The sequence below is a fragment of the Cupressus sempervirens genome, chromosome 5 (genome assembly GCF_028749045.1).
Source record: "Cupressus sempervirens isolate cs-2001-9-10 chromosome 5, ASM2874904v1, whole genome shotgun sequence".
NCBI classification, from domain to species: Eukaryota; Viridiplantae; Streptophyta; class Pinopsida; order Cupressales; family Cupressaceae; genus Cupressus; species Cupressus sempervirens.
This window is the reverse complement of record NC_143122.1, coordinates 240,307,804-240,329,591: the sequence shown is the minus strand read 5'-3', so window position 1 is coordinate 240,329,591 and position 21,788 is coordinate 240,307,804. Positions and strand designations below refer to the sequence as shown.

Sequence of the window (21,788 nt, the reverse complement as noted above, 5' to 3'; positions counted from 1 at the left end):
AACCCTTCTCATTAAGAATAATACAATGCAAGCATGGACAAGGAGTGGCAGTCCTAGAGCCCCATTATCAGTAGCAGTTAGTAGAATTAGCAGAAGTTAGTATACTTAGAAAATAAAGTATACTTAGCCTCTATTATTGAATTCTCTTCCCTATCACCCATATTCATTTCCTTTGCTATTCATGCTTCACACGGGAGTCTTTTTATATGATGATTTATTGTCAATCATGTCCATTCGCTACAAAACAATTCTTATTCTACGAATTCGAGATGCTGGAACTTTTGTGGATGTGCAGGCCATCAGAGCATACTGTAGAGAGGATGACGAACTTAATCTCAACTGTCAGACTCAGGCAAGTGATGTTTTATTGTAGAATCTTAACATATGGTTGTTCAAATTTTGTATCTCCTAAATGATTTCCTTTTAGCGTATAAGTTGCTGTGTATAGTTGCCAAGTTTGGTTATTGTATCGAGCATATTAATGAAGAAGCATATTAGTTACTGTCGGTGATTACGACAGTTTGATTAGTTATTGTCGATATTTTTCAGGCATTCTATAAAATAGTTCACATGCTTTCCCTATGATATGACATTTTGCATGCATCCTGCAGTGTCTCATCCGGCTGATGATGGATTACAGAGAGTGATATGAAACGATGACGCTAAAAAACATCACAATCAAATCCAAAATGAACTTGCATTACAAATGGATTGTGGAAATTTGATATTGTTGATTTTGCATGCATGTCTACCAGGACAATCACAACTTAAACATGCATGCAAAACCAACAATATCAGATTTCCACAATCCATTTGTAATGCAAGTTCATTTTGGATTTGATTGTGATGTTTTTTAGCGTCATCGTTTCAGATCACTCTCTGTAATCCATCATCAGCCGGATGAGACATTGCAGGATGCATGCAAAATGTCATATCATAGGGAAAGCATGTGAATTGTTTTATAGAATGCCTGAAAAAAAATTTACACCCAGGCGTTGGTAGAAATTTCTACCTTCATTGGTCGAAATTTCTACCTTCAGATGTTAAAATTCTCAACCTTCATTGGTTGAAAGTTCTACCTTCTTGGTCAATATTTCCTACCTTCAATGGTCAAAAATTTCTACCTTTATTGGTCAACATTGTCCACCATCATTGGTCAAAATTTCTACCTTTCCTTGTCAACGTTCCCACCTTTGTTGGTCAAACTTTTCGACCTTTATTGGTCAAAATTTCTATCTATATTGGTCGAAAGTTCTACCTTCATTGGTCAAACTTTTCAGCTGTCATGGCCAAAAATTTCTACCATCGTTGGTCAAAATTTCTACTTATATTGGTCGAAATGGAAAACTTCAATGGTCAAAATTTTGACCAATTCTAGGCAAACTTGCACTTCGGTTATGAAGGCTTTTTCGACCAACGTATTGGTCAAAATTTTGACCAATGTATTGGTTGAAATTTCGACCAACTAGAATGTTGGTCGAACTTTCGATTGGAAAAATCCCGACCAATGACTTGGTCGACGTTGGTTGAAGATTGGTCGAAATGTAAGTCAAAATTTCGACCAATAATGGTCGAAAAGTGGCCTCAGATGTAGTAGTGTTTAACAAGGTAGACTTTAATAGGTCCTATTGTATTACTCCTAACACGATAAGTTGCCAAAAGTGACATTTTTGTATGTCCTAACATGCAACCTTATTATTGTAGTAGTGAAGAATTTGTGGGTGCCATCTCCACCGCAATTTTCCCTCTAACCAAGGGTCTTTGTGTGACAAAATCTCCATGTTAAATGCACTAATGTGTTGATGAATGTATGTGATTTGATTATTGTTATAGTTGTTTAATTATTCAACAAATGTTATCATGAATATGTATGCAAATTGAGTTCAATAATCAAGAACGTTAAAAGAGTATTAAGGTATAAAAGTTTTAGAAGATGCCCCCCCACTTCAACATCTCACCTTTCCTAAACTTCCCAATACTATCGAGGTGGAGGCATACCCTTTATTTGGAGGTGGATTGGTGTTAGAAAGAGGATTTTAGTAGTCGGGGTGTTCTTTTTCTCTATTTTGTTGTTGGGTGGTAGGTCTAATTCTAGCTAGATGTTTTCCACTAGTTGTCTATTCCCTTAAATTCTTGCCCGGAGTGGGTTTCTTCTCTTTATAGTTTCTAGGTTTTACAATTTTCCTTCTTGTTGATCCTTATCTTTTCCACTCAATTTTGGAGGTTTTCTGTTCCCTTTTTTAGTTGTTGGAGTTTAAGTTTCTTCTTCTAGTTTCCTTCTATGTTCCTCTTCCTTGTCCCTCCTTTTTAGGGAGCAAGGGTTGTTCTCTAATTTCTGGCTCAAGGTTCCCACCTAAACCCCTCTATTTTTCAAAAATTATTCTAATTGGTGTTGGACCTTGGGTCCCTCTGATAGCGTCTCCTTCCAAAAGCCTTTAAAATTCACCTATCGTGAATTCCTTTCTACCTATCAATTTGACTTGATGTTACTTTTATGAGTTTGAGCCCTATCTCACTTTATGGTACAAGAGCACCTAAGAAACAAGAACACAAGGAGGATAATATATCTTATGTGATATAATTAAATTCATTTGAGCCATTTATAATGTATTTGAGTCTTTTGAGTGAAGATGTAAAGGCTAGAGAAGCCATATGTAATAAGTTGTCAAAATTGGATAAGGAGGTCTTAATATGATCAATAGTGTCAAAATGTTTATTTAATAGGTGAATGGATCTATTTATATCCATCTAAATTCATTTGAGTCATAATTTTGGTCCAGGTTGGGTTTATATGAAATTTGTAATGCAAAAGTTCATAAAATGTTTTCAAGAATGCAAAAGGGTTAAACAAATGTAATAGGTTGGTTTAAAAGGTGGTTCGGAAGTTGTAAACTACCACAACCACTATAAAATAATTTTATTGTTTGTTCCAAATAGAGATGAATGAATGAGAAGAAGAGATTATTTTGAATCAATTGGTTTCTTAAGAACTTGTCATTTTGATTGGTGTTAACTATTTTTGTGTCGGTTCTAGGTCTTGTACAACCATTCATAGCCTATAATCCATGTATATTCTATACATTTGAATAGTAGGATGAGTAATTTTATTTCTCCTTTTGGTTTGAAGCAATTTCATTAAGTTTTGAAGAAGTTACAATCATTTTGGTAAAAGTGGCTATTTACAGATTTGAGGATGCCCAACTACAGTCGGATTGAAATGTTTGGTATGGACACATTTGGATGAAACAAGAACACTATTTATATTCATTGGAAAGATATGCGAACTAGCTTGCATTTCCAATTGGTTTGAGTCATTTTCATTCAGATTTGTGTAAGTTATGTGTAATTGAGTAAAGATTGGTTTTTAAGGATCTCTGTTGAAGTTGCAAACAATGAGTTGTGGTTGTAGAGCGATTTATGAATTGGAAGAATTAATGGCTAACATATTATGAAAATAGATTCATAGAGGATAAATGTGAAATTTTTTTGGTTTCATTTGGAGTCGTTTTGAGGAAGTTATTAGATGCCCTAGGCAAGGTTACTAGTTTTACTTCTGATTATGACAAAGAAAATGGGTCTAAGTGCCGACACAATAAATTGTGATGTATTTATTTTTTTTGGCTCATCTTTGAATATGTTTTAGTATTTGTAATGTGGAACAATTTCACCAAAGGGTTTGGAAAGAAACATTAAGGATTAAAAGTTATGAATACTGTAATCAGACATAGAAATCTGATTGTGTGAATGAAGATGTTGTCTTAGTTGCCTAAATGTCAGGGTCTCTGTTGAAATCTTTGAGATGTTCTTGGTTCCTTGAGTGTGTACTAGTCTATTGTGAATCCCTTGAGTTGAAAAAAGATTCCTTGATGGTAAATACAAAGGGCTCTACATCACTTTACCTAGTCAACACATCAAAGCATTAAAAGAAAGATCTTACACATAATATTTACTAAAATCAAGTGTCCTAAAATTGTTCATATTTATTTCTAGCATATTCCCATTTTCAATCATACTAGGAATCTAATACAAAAATTTGATATGGTTTTTAAATTTTTTGTTCCCTTTATATCTTCGTATCTAATTAATAAGGCATGTCAAATATCCATTTAAAAGGCCATGCCTTCATTACTTGCTACCTTAACACAGAAGTATTAGCTTAATTTTTGTCTTTGTGAAGACCACTTATTACACATGTTACTTACGCAATTAAACCTTTATTTATGTTGCTTTGTCTACATCATTACTAGGGAAGTTGACCAAGAATAGGTTTATCATAATCTCTAAACCCCACAAATAATGCCTCCTTAGATAGAAATACAACAAAATGCTAAATGGGGATTTTATTAAATTTGACTTGTTAAATGAGAAGTAATTCAACTACCCTTGATAGGAAAATTAATTATAAGATAACTCATCTTGTCTTTTACGAAGGCATGTTATTCATAATGCAAATTTTAAGTGCAACAATCATGGAGAGAGTGTTTATAATTACCCTCTATAGGGAAAAGTTTTATGTATACAACCTCTAACTTATGTTTTAATAGAATTTTTTTTATATCAGAGTTCAATTACAACTATGTTGTTCTATTCTGATATTGTACTAGGTCTTTTATTTGGACCAAGATGTGCTTTTACTTAAATTCCAAAGTGATTTATCCCAATGATAAATAGTTCAAATTTAGCAAGGTCCATAGTATGAGATAAGTTTTCTCTCATCCTTTGAGAAGAAAGCTTTCGATAGCATAATTTGGAATAGAGTAATGGAATATCAATCGAAAAATCAATTCCCCTCTCTTTATCTAGGAAGTAGTACTCTTTGAGGTATTTCTAGAAGCAAGGTAGGAAGAGGAACTTTTCATATATAAATATGAGGATTAAAAGTATGACATACATCTATGATCTTAAAGGCAACATTCTTTGTTAGGAAAGTCGAAATGGTAATGGGCTCTATAATAATTATTTTCTTATTTGTAATAGAGATGGTGTTTAGTGAGTTTTTAAAAAAAATTATAAAAAATGAGAATTTTGATATAAATAATTCAAATTTATGATAGATTTATTATTTTAAAATAGACATGTTACCATGGTATGGTAATAAGAATTATAGACTTCTTTAATCAACTAAAACGTTTTAAATCAATTAAAATGTAAAGGGAAAACATGAATGAAAGTTGGAAATCCAAAAGTCCATCACCTAATTATTATCATTTTATTTTATACACAGAATAATTCTGAATCATGGTTTTAGCATTTTTGTTTGACTATGTGTCTTCTACAGGGATCTATGAATAACTTTTCCATTCATTTGATAGGGAATTAAGGGGTGAAATTTCAAGTTTGATAAATTTCAAAATTTGATGTTGAGAAAATTCTTATTGATTGGATAGTTTGTTTTCAAGTTTTGATTTCATTAGGAAATAAGTGAGAATCCAATAGGTTGTGGATGCATTTTGTAATATTCAATGTTGAGTTTTGTATCACATAGTTTGCATTAGTATTTTAACTTGGGCATGATAACATTTGAATTTGGGATATTGAATATAAATTTTGATGACATTTCAAAGAAGAGTGATGATATATCTAACTATTTTATTTTCAAAATGTATAAATTGTTTTAAAAAATTCTATGCATAATTGATTCATTAAACACTTTGATTAAATATCATTTTCAAGTTCAGTTTCCATGATTTATTAGTCAAGATTTGAACTCTACTCAAAAAGAGGGGTAAAAATTTATTAAGACGGAAAGGAATACAACAAGGAGAGCTCAACAAGGAGCTTGATCCTGAGCAACAAGATCATCAAATTCTTGCACCATCTCAAAGGACAGTTGCCTCCTATCCCTAATATTCCAACCCGGATCATGACTAGATGCCCATTTGGCTAAACAATCAGCAGTTCTATTCCATTCACGAGGAATATACGTGAACCTAATGAACTGAAAAGAGGAAGAGAAGAAAAGAATCTGCTTAACAACAGTAGCCAGCTGTCAACTAACATCCTCAAGCTCTTGCGAAGAAAGCATGTTCACCACTACCTGGGAATCAGACTCACAGATAATCTTAATCCATCCCCACAAGCAACACTGTTCCACAGCATATAAAATAGCCTGAGCTTCCATGAGATTGTTAGTATAATCACCCTTATGAACTGAGAAGAAAAATTTAACATCCCCAGAACTACAACGAGCCACTCCGCCAATACCAGCCGGACCAGGATTCCCACGGGAGGAACCATCAGTGTTAATTTTCAGAACTCCACAGGGAGGAGGAGTCCAGTGCCCATCCCGGTTAACCCGACCCTTCCTCTGATGATGAAGCTGCCTAGACATAGAAGGAAACCTATGAGCTGCAGCCCCATCCTGCAGATGAAAATTGAGGCGATTACAGATAGCAAGATCAATCAGATCCATACCCCCATCAAGCTCACACTTCACAAGAATAGTTTCCTGAAGAGAATGTGATATTTTCCACCAAAGATGCAAAACACCAAGCCGAACATCTTGGAATATGCGACGATTCCTCTCCAACCAGATATGCCAAAGCATGAAAGATGGGCCAGCAATCCAAGCAGCATGGAGAAAAGAAGACTTGGAGGGAGCAGTACCCAAGTGGGCCCATAACTCAGGCAAAGAGGAAGCATGTTGACAAGAGCAACCCCAAGCGCGCCACCAAAGGTGCCATATCTGAGTAGAATAGGAGCAATGGAAGAACAGATGGGAGACAGACTCCTCTCCATTACCACACAAAACCCAATAAGAGGGGCCCTGAAATCCACGTTTACAAAGATTATCCTAGGTAAGACAACGGTTGTGAGCCACTAGCCACATGAAAAAATTGCACTTGGACCAAGAAACTTTATTCCAAACTTGCTTCCACCAAGGGATCTCAACATCCCCAAATAATTGTCTAGTTATCTCCTGATACCCAGCAGAGACATGATATTTACCAGACAAGGTACCTCCCCAAGCCAAAACATCTGGACCAAGCAAAGAAGAACACTCTCTAGAGGCCAGAATTTGAGAAAGCTCCTGACGATCCATGTCTGTACCTCCAGGAGGCCAATCAGAAGAATGCTTCCATCTGTAACCAACAACAGGTCCCAATTGATAAGGAGTTTTGTAATGAGCCACTTTATCCCATCCAGCGGCAAGAAAAGAGTCACAAAGAGGCTGAAGATGAGGGTATATGGATAAAATGGAAGGGAATCCATCCCAAGCATCAGACCAAAACAAAGCCTGAGAACCTCCTTTACATATCCAAAACAGACCCCTCTTTACCAACATCGCACCTGTCTTCAAAGTATGCCAAACCATTGAGCCACGACCTTCAAGAGGAAGTGTAGAAACAGAGCAAGGATCAGCACCATGAAAATATTTATGAGTGATAATACGAGCCCAAAGTTGATGTTGTCCAGAGCACCATCGCCAATAAAGTTTAGCAGCCAAAGCTTGACTACTCAATAGAGCAGATCGAAGACCAAGACCACCATCCTTTTTAGGCCTACAAACAGTTGCCCAATTAACCAAGCTCCATTTAGTACTACGCAAATTACCACTCCAAAGGAATTGTCGAGAAAGAGCATCAAACTCCTTGAGAAAGTAAATAGGTGCAGCGTGAACCATGCTTCAATAAGTAGGAAGAGCTTGGATAACAGCTTGAAGAAGAGTAACCCGGGTAGCAGTAGAAAGCCATCTATGAGTCCAATGATTTACCTTATCCTGAAGCTTGGTAATCAAATTTTTCCAGAAGAGACGTGGCTGCCTGGAAACAGCAATAGGGATGCCAAGATAAGTCAAAGGAAGTGATCCTATCTGAAACCGTAGGATACCAACAATCCTGTGTTGAATAGAATCAGGAGTGTTAAAAAAGTAAATGGAAGATTTGTGCTCATTAACTTTCTGGCCTGAAGCTACCAAATAAGCATCCAAAGCATGTCGAAAGGCTTTAGCTTCCTTGATCCTAGCAAGACCAACAAGAGCAGAATCATCAACAAATTGAAGATGGGAAAGAGAAGGTAAGCCATTACCCCACCGCCAACCTTGAATAGAATTCTGGGACACCTGATGCTTAATGAATCTGCCCAAGCCTTCAGCCATGATGATGAATAGATATGGGGAGAGAGGGTCACCCTGGCGGAGGCCTCTAGAAGCACCAAATAGTTGAGAAGGTTGACCATTAATAAGAACAGAAAAAGAGGCAGAAGTAACACAACTCATAATCCAACTCACCCAGTCAGAGCTAAATCCAAAAGAAAGAAGAATACTCCTTAAGAAGCTCCATTTAACTCTATCGTAGGCCTTAGCCATATCCAGCTTAACAAACATGGCTCTCTCCCTTGAAGTAGCCATAGAGTGAATAGCCTCAGTAGCAATAACCACCCCATCCAAAATTTGTCTGCCAGCAACAAAACCACCTTGTTCTTCTGAGATAATAATGGGAAGCCACCTTTTCAATCTCTCAACAATCAACTTAGTAATAACTTTGTAAACCACATTACATAAGGCAATTGGTCTAAAAGACTCCAATTGATTAGCACCCTCTCTCTTAGGAATAAGAGTCAAGAATGTAGATTTCAAAGCTCGAAGCATCTGCTTGCTAGCATAGGATTCTTTAACCACCTCCAACAAATCATGATTAATGATGTCCCAAAATTCTTGAAAGAATTCAACTGGAAAGCCATCAGGACCAGGAGCCTTCCCTTTAGGCATGCCAAAGACCACCTCCTCCAGCTCTTCCAAAGAAATAGGACGCATGAGATAATCATTCATTTCCTGAGTGATAAGGGAAGGAATACAGGACAAAATAAGATCTTCTTCATTATCAGCAGGAGGAGAGTCCTCAGAGAAGAGGTTAGAGAAGTACCAAATAGCCTCCTGGAACAAAGCTGGCAAGGAATTCAGTTGGATACCTTGAGAATTAACCAAAGAAGAGATAGTGCTCTGATTCCGGCGAGATTGCACTATTTTATGGAAAAAGGCAGTGTTACGATCACCTTCCTGGAGCCAATCAACTCTAGCCTTTTGCTTCCAAAAAATTTCCTCTCGAAGTTTCCATTCTTCTAGAGCTCTAGAAGCAAGGGATTCAGCCTTGCCAAGATCCTCTGAGAAACCTCAATCTCTAATCTCCCTTGTGATGACATCAAGATCTTCTTGAGCAAGCCTCTTCATAAAGTGAAGGTTCCCAAAGCATTCCCTATTCCATATCTTGAGCTGCCTTTTAACATATTGAAGCCTTTTAGAAAATGAGAACATTGCAGTACCATATGTAGGAGCACCATTTTTCCACCAACAGAAAACACAATCATGAAGAGAGGAGTCCCGAAGCCACATCAACTGGAACTTAAAAGGAGGATGCTTCGGAACATAAGCACCTATAGCGGAAAATTTGATTGGCCAATGATCTGAACCCCTCCAATCAAGGATTTCTAAAGAGATAGTAAGGGTGCCACTAACCCAGAAGCAAGAAACAAGAAATCTATCCAGATGTTCTGAGATAGCAGCAACACCAGTCCTACGATTATTCCAGGTATAGTGACCATTAGAAGGCTTAACATCAGAGAGATGCAAAAGAGATATATGTTGCCGAAAAAGAGCAGAAGAAGGCCCCAATCTAGCCAAACCACCATGCTTCTCCTCCATACTTAAAACTGAATTGAAGTCCCCTGCTAACACCCAAGGATGATAAGGATGACAATTTTTAACATATTGAATATGTTCCCAAAGTTCCTCCTTTCCCACAAGATCAACAGGTGCATACACATTAGTAACCATGATTACCTCTCTTGAGTCTAGAGCAGAAGGTACCATAGAGAGAGCTGAGTGAGAAGACATCTAGCCAAGAGGAGAAATTTTTTGAGGATCCCAAAATATAGCTAAACCACCCGCACTGCCTATTGCCCCAACACACTGGCATTGGCCACGAGACCAAATACTAGAGGCATGTTGGACCATAGACTCCACAGAGAGCTTAGTCTCTTGGATACAAAAAACATCAAGGCTATGATCAACCACCAAGTTATGAATAGCCTTTTTTCTAGGGATGCTATTCAACCCCCTTACATTCCATGAGAGAATAATCATCATTGGGTAGAATTGGGAAAATGAGAATCCAAAGGTTTCACTGAACCAGACTCAATCAATATATCTCCTGTGAGTTTAATCTTCTCTTGGTCTGTTTTGCGCCCACTCCTTAGAGGAGGAGTAGAAGAAGCCCGCTTAAAGGGTCGAGACATCAACCCCAAGGGGAGAGGAGAACCCTTGCCCTTACCTGATGGTAGCACATCCTTAACCAAATCAGCTAAAACAACATCATTATCCTCCAACACTACAGGAGTCACCAGGGCCTCTGTCACAGGAGCTACAGGGACCTCACAATTCTGATATACTACAACTTGGGATGCCCCACAAGCATCATTAGGAACAGATCTCTCATCTGGGCAAACTGGATCAGAAGAGATAGGAGGAGGAATACCCTCCTCTAGAACCATACTATCCAGCACCTCAAAGTGATTAAAACCTGAATCAGATAATCTTTCTTTCAAAGACCTCTTTTGACCACGACCCTTAGCACGAGGGCGAATAGGGGTAAATCCATCCTTATCCTGCATTTGAGCCTTACCCTTACCTGTAGCATCTTGCGGATTCATCCCCTTGGTAGTATTAGCCATTTGAGATTGTCCTTTCCCTGTAGTATCTGCCAAACCACCAGTATTGCCAGTTGTAGAACCATCCACTCCTTTGAAACTTGAGTTATGGGGGCACTGACGCAGTAAATGACCATACTCATGACAAATCCGGCAACGAAAAGGGAGGGATTCATAATCTAAGTGCTGCACCCAAGAAAAATCCCCCATACAAATTTCCAAAGAATCTAGTAATGGGTTATTCAAATTAATTTCAACACAAATTCTAGCATAAGAAATAACCTTTTTATCGAGGGATTGATGTGCGATCGCATCCGGCTTCCCCAACAAAGCAACAATTTGTCGAAGGATGTCTTCACGCCAAAATTCCAAGGGAAGACGAGGCAAGCGAACCCAAACTGACATTGTTGAAGGGAGATCCTCAACAGAATTAAAACCTGAATGCCAAGGTTTGACAAATAACCCCACATGGTTGTAGAAATAAGGGCCTCCTTCAAAAACACGATCCCGATAAGACATGCAAGAGAATACAACAAAAAAATAACTATTCCCTGCCAACATGATCTCCATATCGCCTTCCACCTGCCATGAGCGGCGGATCCATGCCTCAAGAGGGGATAGGGAAATCCGGATTCCAAGAAATTTGTATATCAAAGCATGCTTGGTCCAATAATCAATGTCCTCCATTACAGCCGTTGGAGGAATAACTAGAACAGGGCGATCATGGCTACGCGGAAAACAACCATTAACTTTTTTCAGCTTGGAGCTCTCCCCTGAATAAAACGATTCAGATCGCATTGCATGCATAGTTGGAGAAGAACCATCTGTTCTCACCAACGGAGAAGAAATCCCAGGCCTTGCCATGCAAACAATAAAACCCCAATCCAAAATTGACTGCAGAAGATTTCCAAAAACACCGACACAAATTATGTCCAGTAGCTAGCAATCCAAATAGAACAGAAAAATAGTAAAAATCAAACACCAAGAACAGGCTAGGGGAAAAACCCTAGCCCAGCCGGCAGCCAACGCTTCATTTTTTCAGTGTTCAATCAACTTTTGCATCAACACGAACTAAACATTGTGTCCTTGTTTATCTTGAGCATTTTGAGAAACTGTATTTGATCAAGTGTTTATATCAATCTAGTCTATGTCATCCATTTGAGAGTCTTGTATATAGGTAGAGTAGGTTGGTCTTGAACCACTTGGTCCAAGAGGATTAGTGTAGGTTTCTTTAGGTTTGTTTTAGTTGAGTTGCTTTATTGAGCCAAGCTCTTCATTTGACTTTATTGAGAGTATAACAAAGGGAGAATTTGTTGGCACTTGGATTAAATGCATATGTGGGTTGATCCTATGGCAAGACATATTGTCAATTAGTGACAAACCACTTAAGGTAACCAGGAAGGTCGATTAATACTACAATCGAGTTCTCCATTAATAATTAGATTTTAATGTAGCTCAAGCAGATGAAGGTTATAATGTGTTTACCGGGCTCACAATATAAACCGAGTTAACCAAGTTATCAGTGGAAACCAAGTTCCCAGTGTGCACTGAGTTCTCTATTTGAACTGAGCTAACTAGTTCAAGTCAAATTGTTCTTGTATCAGCCAAGTGTTACAGAGTTATCCGAGCATCCAATAACAATGTCACCTGAGCTCACTGTATTGCCCGAGCATCAACAAAACATCAAATGCATAGTATTGCATGAGTATCAATATTTGGGCCAACCTAAAGGTATAATTTGATTCTGATGAAGATAACTCTTATGTGAGCCGACTTGGTATGAAGTTATTGATTGTTGGGTATATAAGAAAGAAAAAATAGTTTGTCGAAGATATAAGTTGTGTAATATGAGATATAAATGAAGACAAGGAGCAAATATGGAGTGGATTAAGCAGGCTACAAGGTAGTATAAAGGGCAAAGTAGAGACTCATCCATCATAGTCAAGTGATCATATTATTCAAACGATCTATTTGCTTGATTTTCCATTGATGCCTACATATATGTGTTTAGGCATTTGATAGACAAAATGTATGTAAATCACAGTGGCAGATTTAATCAATGAGGTTTCAATATGGTGAGTTAAGCTATGCAAGCTTAGATTCATATTCATGGATGATGTGTTCAAATGCTACACCTATGTTTGTGCATGTTAATATGAAGGATAAGACCGGTTACAATTGATTTAGTAAAAACTAATTGCAAGCCAATGTGCAAGAAACAATTCATTGGTAAAATGACAATATCTGACAAGCGAGATGAAATGAAGATGAGCGAGCTTAGATCATGGTTGAAAACATGTTCGTGATACTATGCTTGTGTTATATGTTAGAGATTATTTTATGGAGGTCATTGAAGTGTACAGTGTGATATGTTGACCAGCAGCCGACTCTTGTAATATGATTTATTTTGGAAGTTATGTATTGTAGTGTGTGGAACTTAATAGGTCTTATATTACTCATTATATATTGGGAAAGCCCTCACAAGCCGACTCAATCAGTTATTAGGACATGGCATAAAGGAAAAGTTGTTTCCTGGGTTGTATGTATCACATTGTATTGTATTGATGTGCATGTGGTTGGAAGATGCGAGTTTGATAAGAGCAAAGCAAAGGATGATGTTGAGATTGGCTTGAGAACATCAAAGGAATTGTATTGATAAAAAGGTTGTTGTATTGGCAAGTTGACTACTTGGATATGTTATCCTCAAGATTTGCATTGTAACAATGTTGAAGCAAGTTGGATAGTGGGTTTAGTTGTCTTCTTTGTGCTCCTAGCAGGGCTACAATCTTTTGGTAGGGATTCAAAATCTCCTAACAAATACTCATATGTACTAACTATTTTGAATTGACTCCTAACAAGGTGATATCCTCTTACAAGGAACTTTTATATTAGTACATTAATTGCGAGTACCATCCTCATTGAGGTTTTCCCTTTAATCAAGGGTTTCCCTACTTAACAAATCATTGTATCATTGTGTATGTTCTTTCTCTTGATATTGATCATTGCTTTGGTTACTAAAGTTGGATTTGATAAGTTAAGTTTAATTAAGCATACAAAAGGATTTTGTTCTCTTAACACCCCAAATTTCTGATCCAAATTTTGGATTGAATTTGGTGTTGGATGAAGTAGTTTGAAGCTAAACAAGACTAAGTTGAAGTGAGAAGGCATGTTGTTTTGAGGTTTTGGTAATGAATTTGTCTTTTGAGAGGGTTGGATTCTGACCCTCCAAGAGGATTTTATATTTTGAAATGCCTGAATTTCCAATCCTCTAGACAGCAACAAGACAGATGAATTTGATACAACAAAGATTGAAATGAAGGATAAAGAACAATTGGGACTGATTGAATTGATAAAGAGTGGCGCTCGAGAGGTTTTTGGGCAAATTAAATGGCACCAGCTATCCTCCAAACATAATGCACCAAAAGTTAACTTTTTTTTTTCAGATCTCCAAAAACACACTGATTTTTTTTCAATTTTTTTGTTGTTTTTATTGCAAAACATGTAGCTTATGAAGAACAAATTCTGAAAATTTCAGGAAAATCCATTGTGTTTTCAATTTTTTGAATTTTGGTCAAAGATGCATTTTGTCTAGAGGATAGTCACGTCCAAATTAAATTGTCCTATGAGAGGGCCAGATTTCCACCCTCCCAGCTCTATTACATTCAATTTCCACCCCACAATAAGGCTCAGTTACATACCCCAAATGGCAGCGATTTTGGAGGGTAGATCAAATAGTTTCTGAATCATTTTCAGATCTTTAGCCCTTGTAGGCCAAGTCATTTAATTAAACAAATCAATTTTATCAGTTAAAGAAAGCCCAGGTCGGCCTACTTAGACTGTGTGCCATTGACCATGGAAACTCATCTAAGGTGTGCCTTGTCATTTCACTTTGACGCCAAGCAAATGCCAAATCAGCTCTGCTAATAAGCAGCAAAATCCACCAACATTTAGCAGTGAATTGCCTCTTCTAATAACAGCAGATCATTCCCCAAATTTGGGAGCTAATCCTCCAAAGGATAGGCAGTGAATTCTGAGAGTGGGCAGCGAGCTGGGTTGTAGGTGGCAGCCAGTTCCTCCAAAGGCTGCAAATTATCCTAAAACAATGGATATATAGTAGAGCAGGTCATGTAGAGGTCCGGAATCAAAACTAGGTTCAAAGACAGCTATTTTGAGCTTAAACAGGCTAATCTCTAAAACTAATGTTTGAAAGAGGTCAGTATTTGAATCTGAACATGCTTTAGTGGAAAATGCCTCTTTTGTTTCAGAATTCTGATCCATTTTCCATTTTACTTCAAGCTTATAATGCCAAATTGGAATCATAAGTGATGAAAGTTTCAGATTTCTCAAACTAAGTTCTAAAGGTGATAAGAAAGAAGATCAGATTTGCACTGATAAATTCAAAAACATAGCGATTCCATGGAAATGAATTGAGAATAAAATAAGGGTAAGCCATTAGGTGAATAAGGAAATGGCTAATACTATATTTAAATGTAGTTGCCAAAAAACCTGGATACAGGGATGAGGACAGGTGTGCAGTCTACAGTTCTAAACTGGATTTTCCTGGCATCTCTGAAACTAAGGACATTAAGCCATCTCAAAAAGAAAACAACCAACAACAAAACCAGTCAACCTGCCCTTACAAGGAAACAGCTGTACAAAACACCGTAGTCAAGTCTTAGTCATAAAACATTAAGAGTCCGAAGCAACAAGAGCTGTAGAACTAGTGGCTGGAGGAGTCCCCTTGAAGTCACATTTGCCCAGCCTCTAATAGTTTCTGGCCATCATCAGTTGCCTCACATCCAAATAAAGTACTGCTTAGATTATTTTCATTTTGGGCCTGCTAAATAATTGAGCAATTTAAAATGGATATATGTCACAAACAGAGCTGACACACAATAAATGACACACAGATTATATGGTTTGCCAACTTCGCTACATCCCTGTAAAAGGTGTGCACAATATCTTTGTAGAAGAACAGCAACAAATACAAGTTCTTCATCAGACATATTACAATTACAAATCTCCAATATATTGAAATAATTTAAGAGACAGCATAACTGAAGAGGCCTGAAATATGAAGGGGCAGGGCCCGTTGGAATTCACAATATAACAGAGCCTCCTAATCAGGAGTCTGGCTATCCAATATAATAAGAAAGCTGGTTCATGATCGACAAACATATTGCTCACTTTCCTTTCCCTCTTTGAAATATTAGGAATACCGCTAGCCTATGGAAATCTTAACACATTTGACAAAATTGACTTTATGGAAACATGAAGCTACCTTGGTGAGTGGGAATAGTGTGAGTAATGGGGGAGGGGTGTGGATGGTTCATGAAAGACGAATGTCAACAGCTGTTTGGCCAGACAAAGAAGTCTCAACTTGATGTGAAGTGATAACATCAAAATATGTCAACAGTTCTTTGGCCAGAATCAGAAGTCTCAACTTGACGTGATGTGACAACATCAAAGCATAGCACATTGTCCATAAAAGCTGAAGCTTTTCCCTTCTTTTAAAGTGATGATAGGTTTTCATTAGGTTTGTCTACCCAGTGTACTTTTCAATCCCATTCAGATGCTTTGGTCATCGTGGAAATTGATACTATTGTGGTCTTTGATTATTTCTTTAACCGTTCAGCTTTTATAGTACTCATGAATAATCGTCACTATTATGAAAATAATGTCACCAAATAATCATGCGAATTAACAAATGCTGTGAATAGAATTTAAGGTGTTTAGAAGTTAGATGCAGTTGTATCTTAATGAAACCCTAAAGTCACTGAGCTGTAAAGTTACTTCAAATTAGAAAAGGATTTTAAAAGATGGCTAACTATGATTTTTTAACCAAAATTGTGCAATGCACCAAATAATATATAGACCATCAATCTTCACTCTTGTATTTCAATCTCCGTAAGATGAAATTATAGTGGTCTAGTACAAGGAAAAAGCAGAAAACCTTTTTCTCACTCTATCTCCATTTTCTATTGAGACTGACAAAGAAATCAAAAATTACAAAAGAACAATTTAATGGCCAAAGCTGTGGAGGAGCACCTAAAGGCTAGAAACCCAAAACTTTCCATCAGCAGGCTAACAGAATCTGTTTTAATTACATACATTGTGATTAATACAAGGGACACCAGGGTTGTACAGAAAGGCTGAGGTAGAATGGTCTACCTCAGACTACTAAGCATGGACTCTCAAAGCACATCTTGTGTCTATTTCCCAGAGTAGTGAGGTCTTCCTTGTTAGTCATGCTTTATCACAACAAATGGATTTTTGAGCTTTCTGACTGATAGCAGAAAAAGAAGGATAATCTCAGGCATTCTACAGTTGATCAATTTTTTATCCAGATCAAGAGTGTAGAAAAAACTTCTTGTGACAGAGATGTCTACTTGGCAGGGCAGCAATTAAAGACCAGACAGAGACAAGTTAGAAACAACATTCACTGAAAATTCAAAGAATGCCATGGAAAACTTGTTCACTTTGAGCATAATATTGTCCTACATAAAATGCAACGATTGTAACAATAAATTTGAAATTTCTATTCTAAATCACAGGGATGATTGCAAGTAGAACCTTCTTAGCTTTTATTAGTATGGTGTACAGTTTTTCTTATTGCCTTACTTTTCTGAGAATCAAATCAATTCCAGAGAGAATTTGAGATTTGAATTCTAGTTATATATATGTTCATCGTATATCATATACTGCACATGGCTTAAAGCCTTAAAGGCAAAACCATAAGATTTTTAAGAATAGTGAATACAGAGTAAAATTTGATGCATATTGTTGGAACTCTCTAAGCACTGATAAAACTCCACTATCAAAGTGGTTAACTTCTCAAAATAGAATGAAATGCACGGAATCAACTGACTTTCCTAATTTCAGGCAGTCTCTTCAAGTTTTAGTGAGACTCGCCAAATCTGACCATGTGACTCAGACACCTAGAAAACAGAGGAGGCTTCACTTACACATCTGGTCTCATTTGGAAAAGAGTGTCTTTCACTGAATTTTGGCCACAATATTATAAGTGAGTCAGTTTCCTTATCAGTCTACTCAAGTCCACTTCAAAAAAAGAAAACACAGCCAATCTTACAAATGTAACATGTATTAAAAGCTTACCATTTATCAAGCAATGCTGTTTCCAGTGTGCCATCAAAAAGGAAAACACAATCTGACTTTTCTCGTTACCAGCAATGCTTTAGAGTTGAAGTAAACTAGGGTTTACTAACAGTGAACCCTCTCTGGACTCGCATATTCAAAAAAATTCAAATTATTCAAAACTCAAAAAGAACACAGTTTCAAGAATGTCGTCTCTATCTAAATTCTACATCTTTTTTAAATAATAAATTTTCATATTTCAGGACAACCAACAATAAGAATGTCTATCTTGCCTAACCTATTGATGGAGTTTGATGAACTCAGCAGGAGCTATCCACAGCTCATCTACTCTAGGATCATCAAATCAACACCCTGCAAAATTTAATTTTGCAATGCTTGAAGTTTCTCTTGTCTACTACAATACAGATATTCGTTTTTCTGGATCCCACAAGACCTGGGCATTGGAATTCCCCAAGTCTAAACCTCCAATATAAGTTAGTTCTACTTTTTCCCTCTCAACAAGTACACAAATTGATCTTCAATGCCTGATAATTGTTTTTCATCACAGTACATGTGACTGAGCATTTATAAATCTAAATCATTATTTAAGGCAGACAATTGCCTAGGGAGATAATAGTTTCCATCAAAGAAGACTTTGAATGAATACTCAGTAGAAATCCTTTGGACAGTGGTAGTTATCGATATTTATTTTACATTCTGCATTGATCTGCATATGATGGTTATGCACAAGGTCACTTGGGCACAACCCTTCTCCTTCTGCGTCCATTTACTCTATGGTGGGAGGACAATATGAAAATTGCTATTATAGAGCATTTTTGCTAAGAAAGTTACCTCACAAACAGCCTATTCACTGACTAAGATTTGGAAGCAGAGATCAGAAGTGGTGAATATGATGGGTTAACCAGACAAAATTTACAAGAGAACCGCATCCATACTTCAATTTTCCTTCTCTGCATGAACCCACTATTTTTTAACTTTATTTTGAGATGTTAAGGAGTCAAATGCTAACCAGTACTTATCAGAACACACGAACCCAAAGATCAACTTTGTTGAATTATCCAGCAGGGGTTACAAACAAATTGCTGGAGGCCAGTTGGGCATGATGCTTAATCACATGATACCTCACCTCAACGATGCAAACACTAAAATCCCAACATTCTTGTATCTTCATGCCTGGCAGGAGGGTTTCCCTTGACCCAGTAGGTATCAGCACAAAGACCAAGGCATGACTGAATTCATTGTCAAATAAAGCCAAAGAATAAAAAGTTAAAGAATTTTGCGCCCAAAGACACATTGGATTCAATGAAACAGAAGCAAGAATCTCATTCAGAATGCTGCAGTAACAGAAAGAAAATCAACACCTAAAGAGACAATCGAATGCTCAGTGCAAGAATATAGAAATTTTTTCCTTATATAACTCCATTTTGCCATGGTCACCAAATTACATTACATTGTAAAGAAAAAAGAATGAATGAATGTTATTAGATAACACAGTATAGAGAAGTAAGAATACCCGCCTGTTTTGGCCTTGTCTTTCTCCGACTCATACACAGTTCTCAGCAAATAGCACGTATGTTGGCTCAATATTTATGGCAAATTTTTCATGTTAGTTATGGTTAGTGAAAGGTTTGCATGATTATGAAGTGAATAGACCAGCATCCCATGTTAGGCTTATAAATTAAACGTCATTCCCCTTTCCTGAGAGCAGCAATTACACGGTCTGCAATCTCCTGTCCAAACAACTTGGGCAGATTAGAACTGAGATCTTTCTCGATACCCAGTCTCCTAATCTGCTCATCCCTTTCTAAAATCACACTCTTCTCTTCCCCCTCTGCCTTGGGCCTCATTGTCCCAATGTGGCTGAAAGCATGGAACCACGTCCCGAAAACATTTTTGGCAGTGGGATGAATCAATTCCTTAACCAATAAATTTAAATCATTGGGAGCAAGTAGATCTCTGAACTTGAACAGGAGGGCTGTTGGAGAGACAGCACTTCTAACATAAAGAGAGGAAGGAACATAAGATTGCGAGTGATATGCTTTCTCAACAGCCTGCCTATATCTATCCAGCTCAGAGTCTTCATAAAATGCTTTCAAATATTCTGGGCTAGAAACGAGGTCCTTCCTTGGCAACAGATCTAAAAGAAGTATTAGATTAGATGAATCATTCTCTATAACTTCAAACATGAAATGAGGCACATCATTTTCAGGACCTAACATTACAATCAATGTTGCAGCATTCAGAGTCCCAACTCCCAGGCGGCAATGAATCCACGACCCCAATACAAATTTGACCTGCATTTTACAAATACAACCACAGTTTAAATGCCAAAACTAAGATGCAAAACAAAGATTCAAATGCCATAGAAGGTGTGAAAACCAAGATGTCGCGAAGATAGTAGAGCTACCATTGCGAGGTCGAGAACTACCAGGAGTTGACTCTAGGATGCAGGTGGCCATAAGAATTTGGTGGCTATATACAAGAACCCATCACAAGGTGCTATCGCACTTACAATGTTATTCCTATTGACAATGTTAAAAATTCTCAGTGCCCTAACTCTAATAGTAATACCTCCCAACTGCCATGGTGATCAATGAAGTCCAACCCCATTTCAGGCCTAATTCTATTTAGGTTCAATGATATCTCACAATTGCCATGGTGATAACCTAAGTTCAAGCCCAGCTGAGCACAAAGCATAAAATCTATTTAAGTTTTATTACAGATTTCCAATCTTTTAAGGAAAATGAGGAATAATAGATAGCAGGAATTTCTAAACAGAGTTTTACCCAAAAAAAAAAAAAAAAAAAAACGGTACCTGAGATAAATTGGCTCCAGATCTGAGAATGAATGACCCCTCTGCATTTCCTCTGGGACTAGTGAAATGAGTAACATCTGGAGGACTTTTTGTTTGGCAAAGAAGAGGACCTAGATGCTTATGAATACATTTGGCAATGTCCTCCATCATAGATCTGCATGGCCCTGTTAGGTATGGAAAATGAATCCAATCTTCTCTCTCACTGATTTCCATGCCTCTCGCAAGACCAGTGTCCCAAACTCGCAAAAGTTCTCACTTTGTGCGTGGAGCTCACCCAAAACACCAGTCCATGAAGAGGGCGAAAGCCATTCCAACTACAGATTGTCAGTAGGACATATCGAAAGAGACAAGAAACCCGTGACCATTCTCAACTCATTTTCACAGAGTTTTCACGAGGCTTTTTACTATAATAATCTAATCAGTTTGACTTGCAGCCATTACAGTTGTGATCCTCGCCAAATCATTTTCAGTCCTTGCAAATAGTTTGCATTGCCTGTCTGGTTGTTTGAAATTAGGTTACTGAGATTTGTACAAATTTCAGGTTTGTGAAGAGAGTCGTGCAAATATCAGCGACATTTATATTTAGTTTTGTAATTAATGAAATAGCAGGTGGAGTGGGATAGTGGGGTGCCGAGTGTGGAGTGGGATGGTGGGGTGAGTGTGTTAATGTTAATATTTATCTTCTCATGATAAATTGACAATCATTTACATGTCAAAATCATAATATTTATTATTAATATTTTGGTAGTAATAAGAGATAAATATGCCAAAGGCGTTTTTTTACTAGAGTGTCAAAATTTCATTATAAAATCAACGTTCCATAGTTTTTAATACAATGTGCAAGATGATTGAAACAATATATATTGTTGATTTTGATCGTGAGGAAAGCTCAATTATGGGAAAGGTAGAACTTTTCATTGGGTGATTGTTGGAGGAGTTGTCACAATGTCTGGAAGGGTCGGTAACTTTATGGAGGCCCTCTTGTAACTCAAGAGTCTGAATGTTCGAATTTAACATACAATAACGCATAAATGGACATGAATAATGTTGTAGAGCTTCATTTACAAATGTTAGTAGTGGAGTTTTTATCGGCGTGCAAGTAGGTGAAACTTCAATTTTTTGTGACTTTGTTTGCACCTTTACTGGAAATGCTTTCTCCGCATTTTCCTATAGCTACAACACGATTCGACACTTGTTTGATTAATTCAGGCTT

The 21,788-nt window shown here is 37.2% G+C and overlaps 1 protein-coding gene across 1 annotated transcript; it reads right to left on the bottom strand.

Moving 5' to 3' along the window:
- Positions 1-19,153: 19,153 nt before the first annotated feature.
- LOC149555419 (red chlorophyll catabolite reductase-like) lies at positions 19,154-21,167 on the bottom strand. Its single transcript, XM_089829445.1, has 2 exons — positions 20,576-21,167; positions 19,154-20,054 (listed from the first exon to the last, which is right to left on the bottom strand). The coding sequence occupies exons 1-2, from the start codon at positions 20,786-20,788 to the stop codon at positions 19,446-19,448; spliced, it is 822 nt and encodes a 273-aa protein (XP_089685571.1). The 5' UTR covers positions 20,789-21,167; the 3' UTR covers positions 19,154-19,445.
- Between the last annotated feature and the right edge of the window lie 621 nt (positions 21,168-21,788).

What these genes read in the sequence shown, in the direction of transcription:
- LOC149555419 (XM_089829445.1), bottom strand. Translation starts at nt 20,788, where the DNA reads ATGGAAATCAGTGAGAGAGAAGATTGGATTCATTTTCCATACCTAACA. An exon ending in CTGGAGCCAATTTATCTCAG is followed by an intron (nt 20,055 to 20,575) that starts GTACCGTTTTTT and finishes TGTAAAATGCAG; the next exon opens with GTCAAATTTGTATTGGGGTC.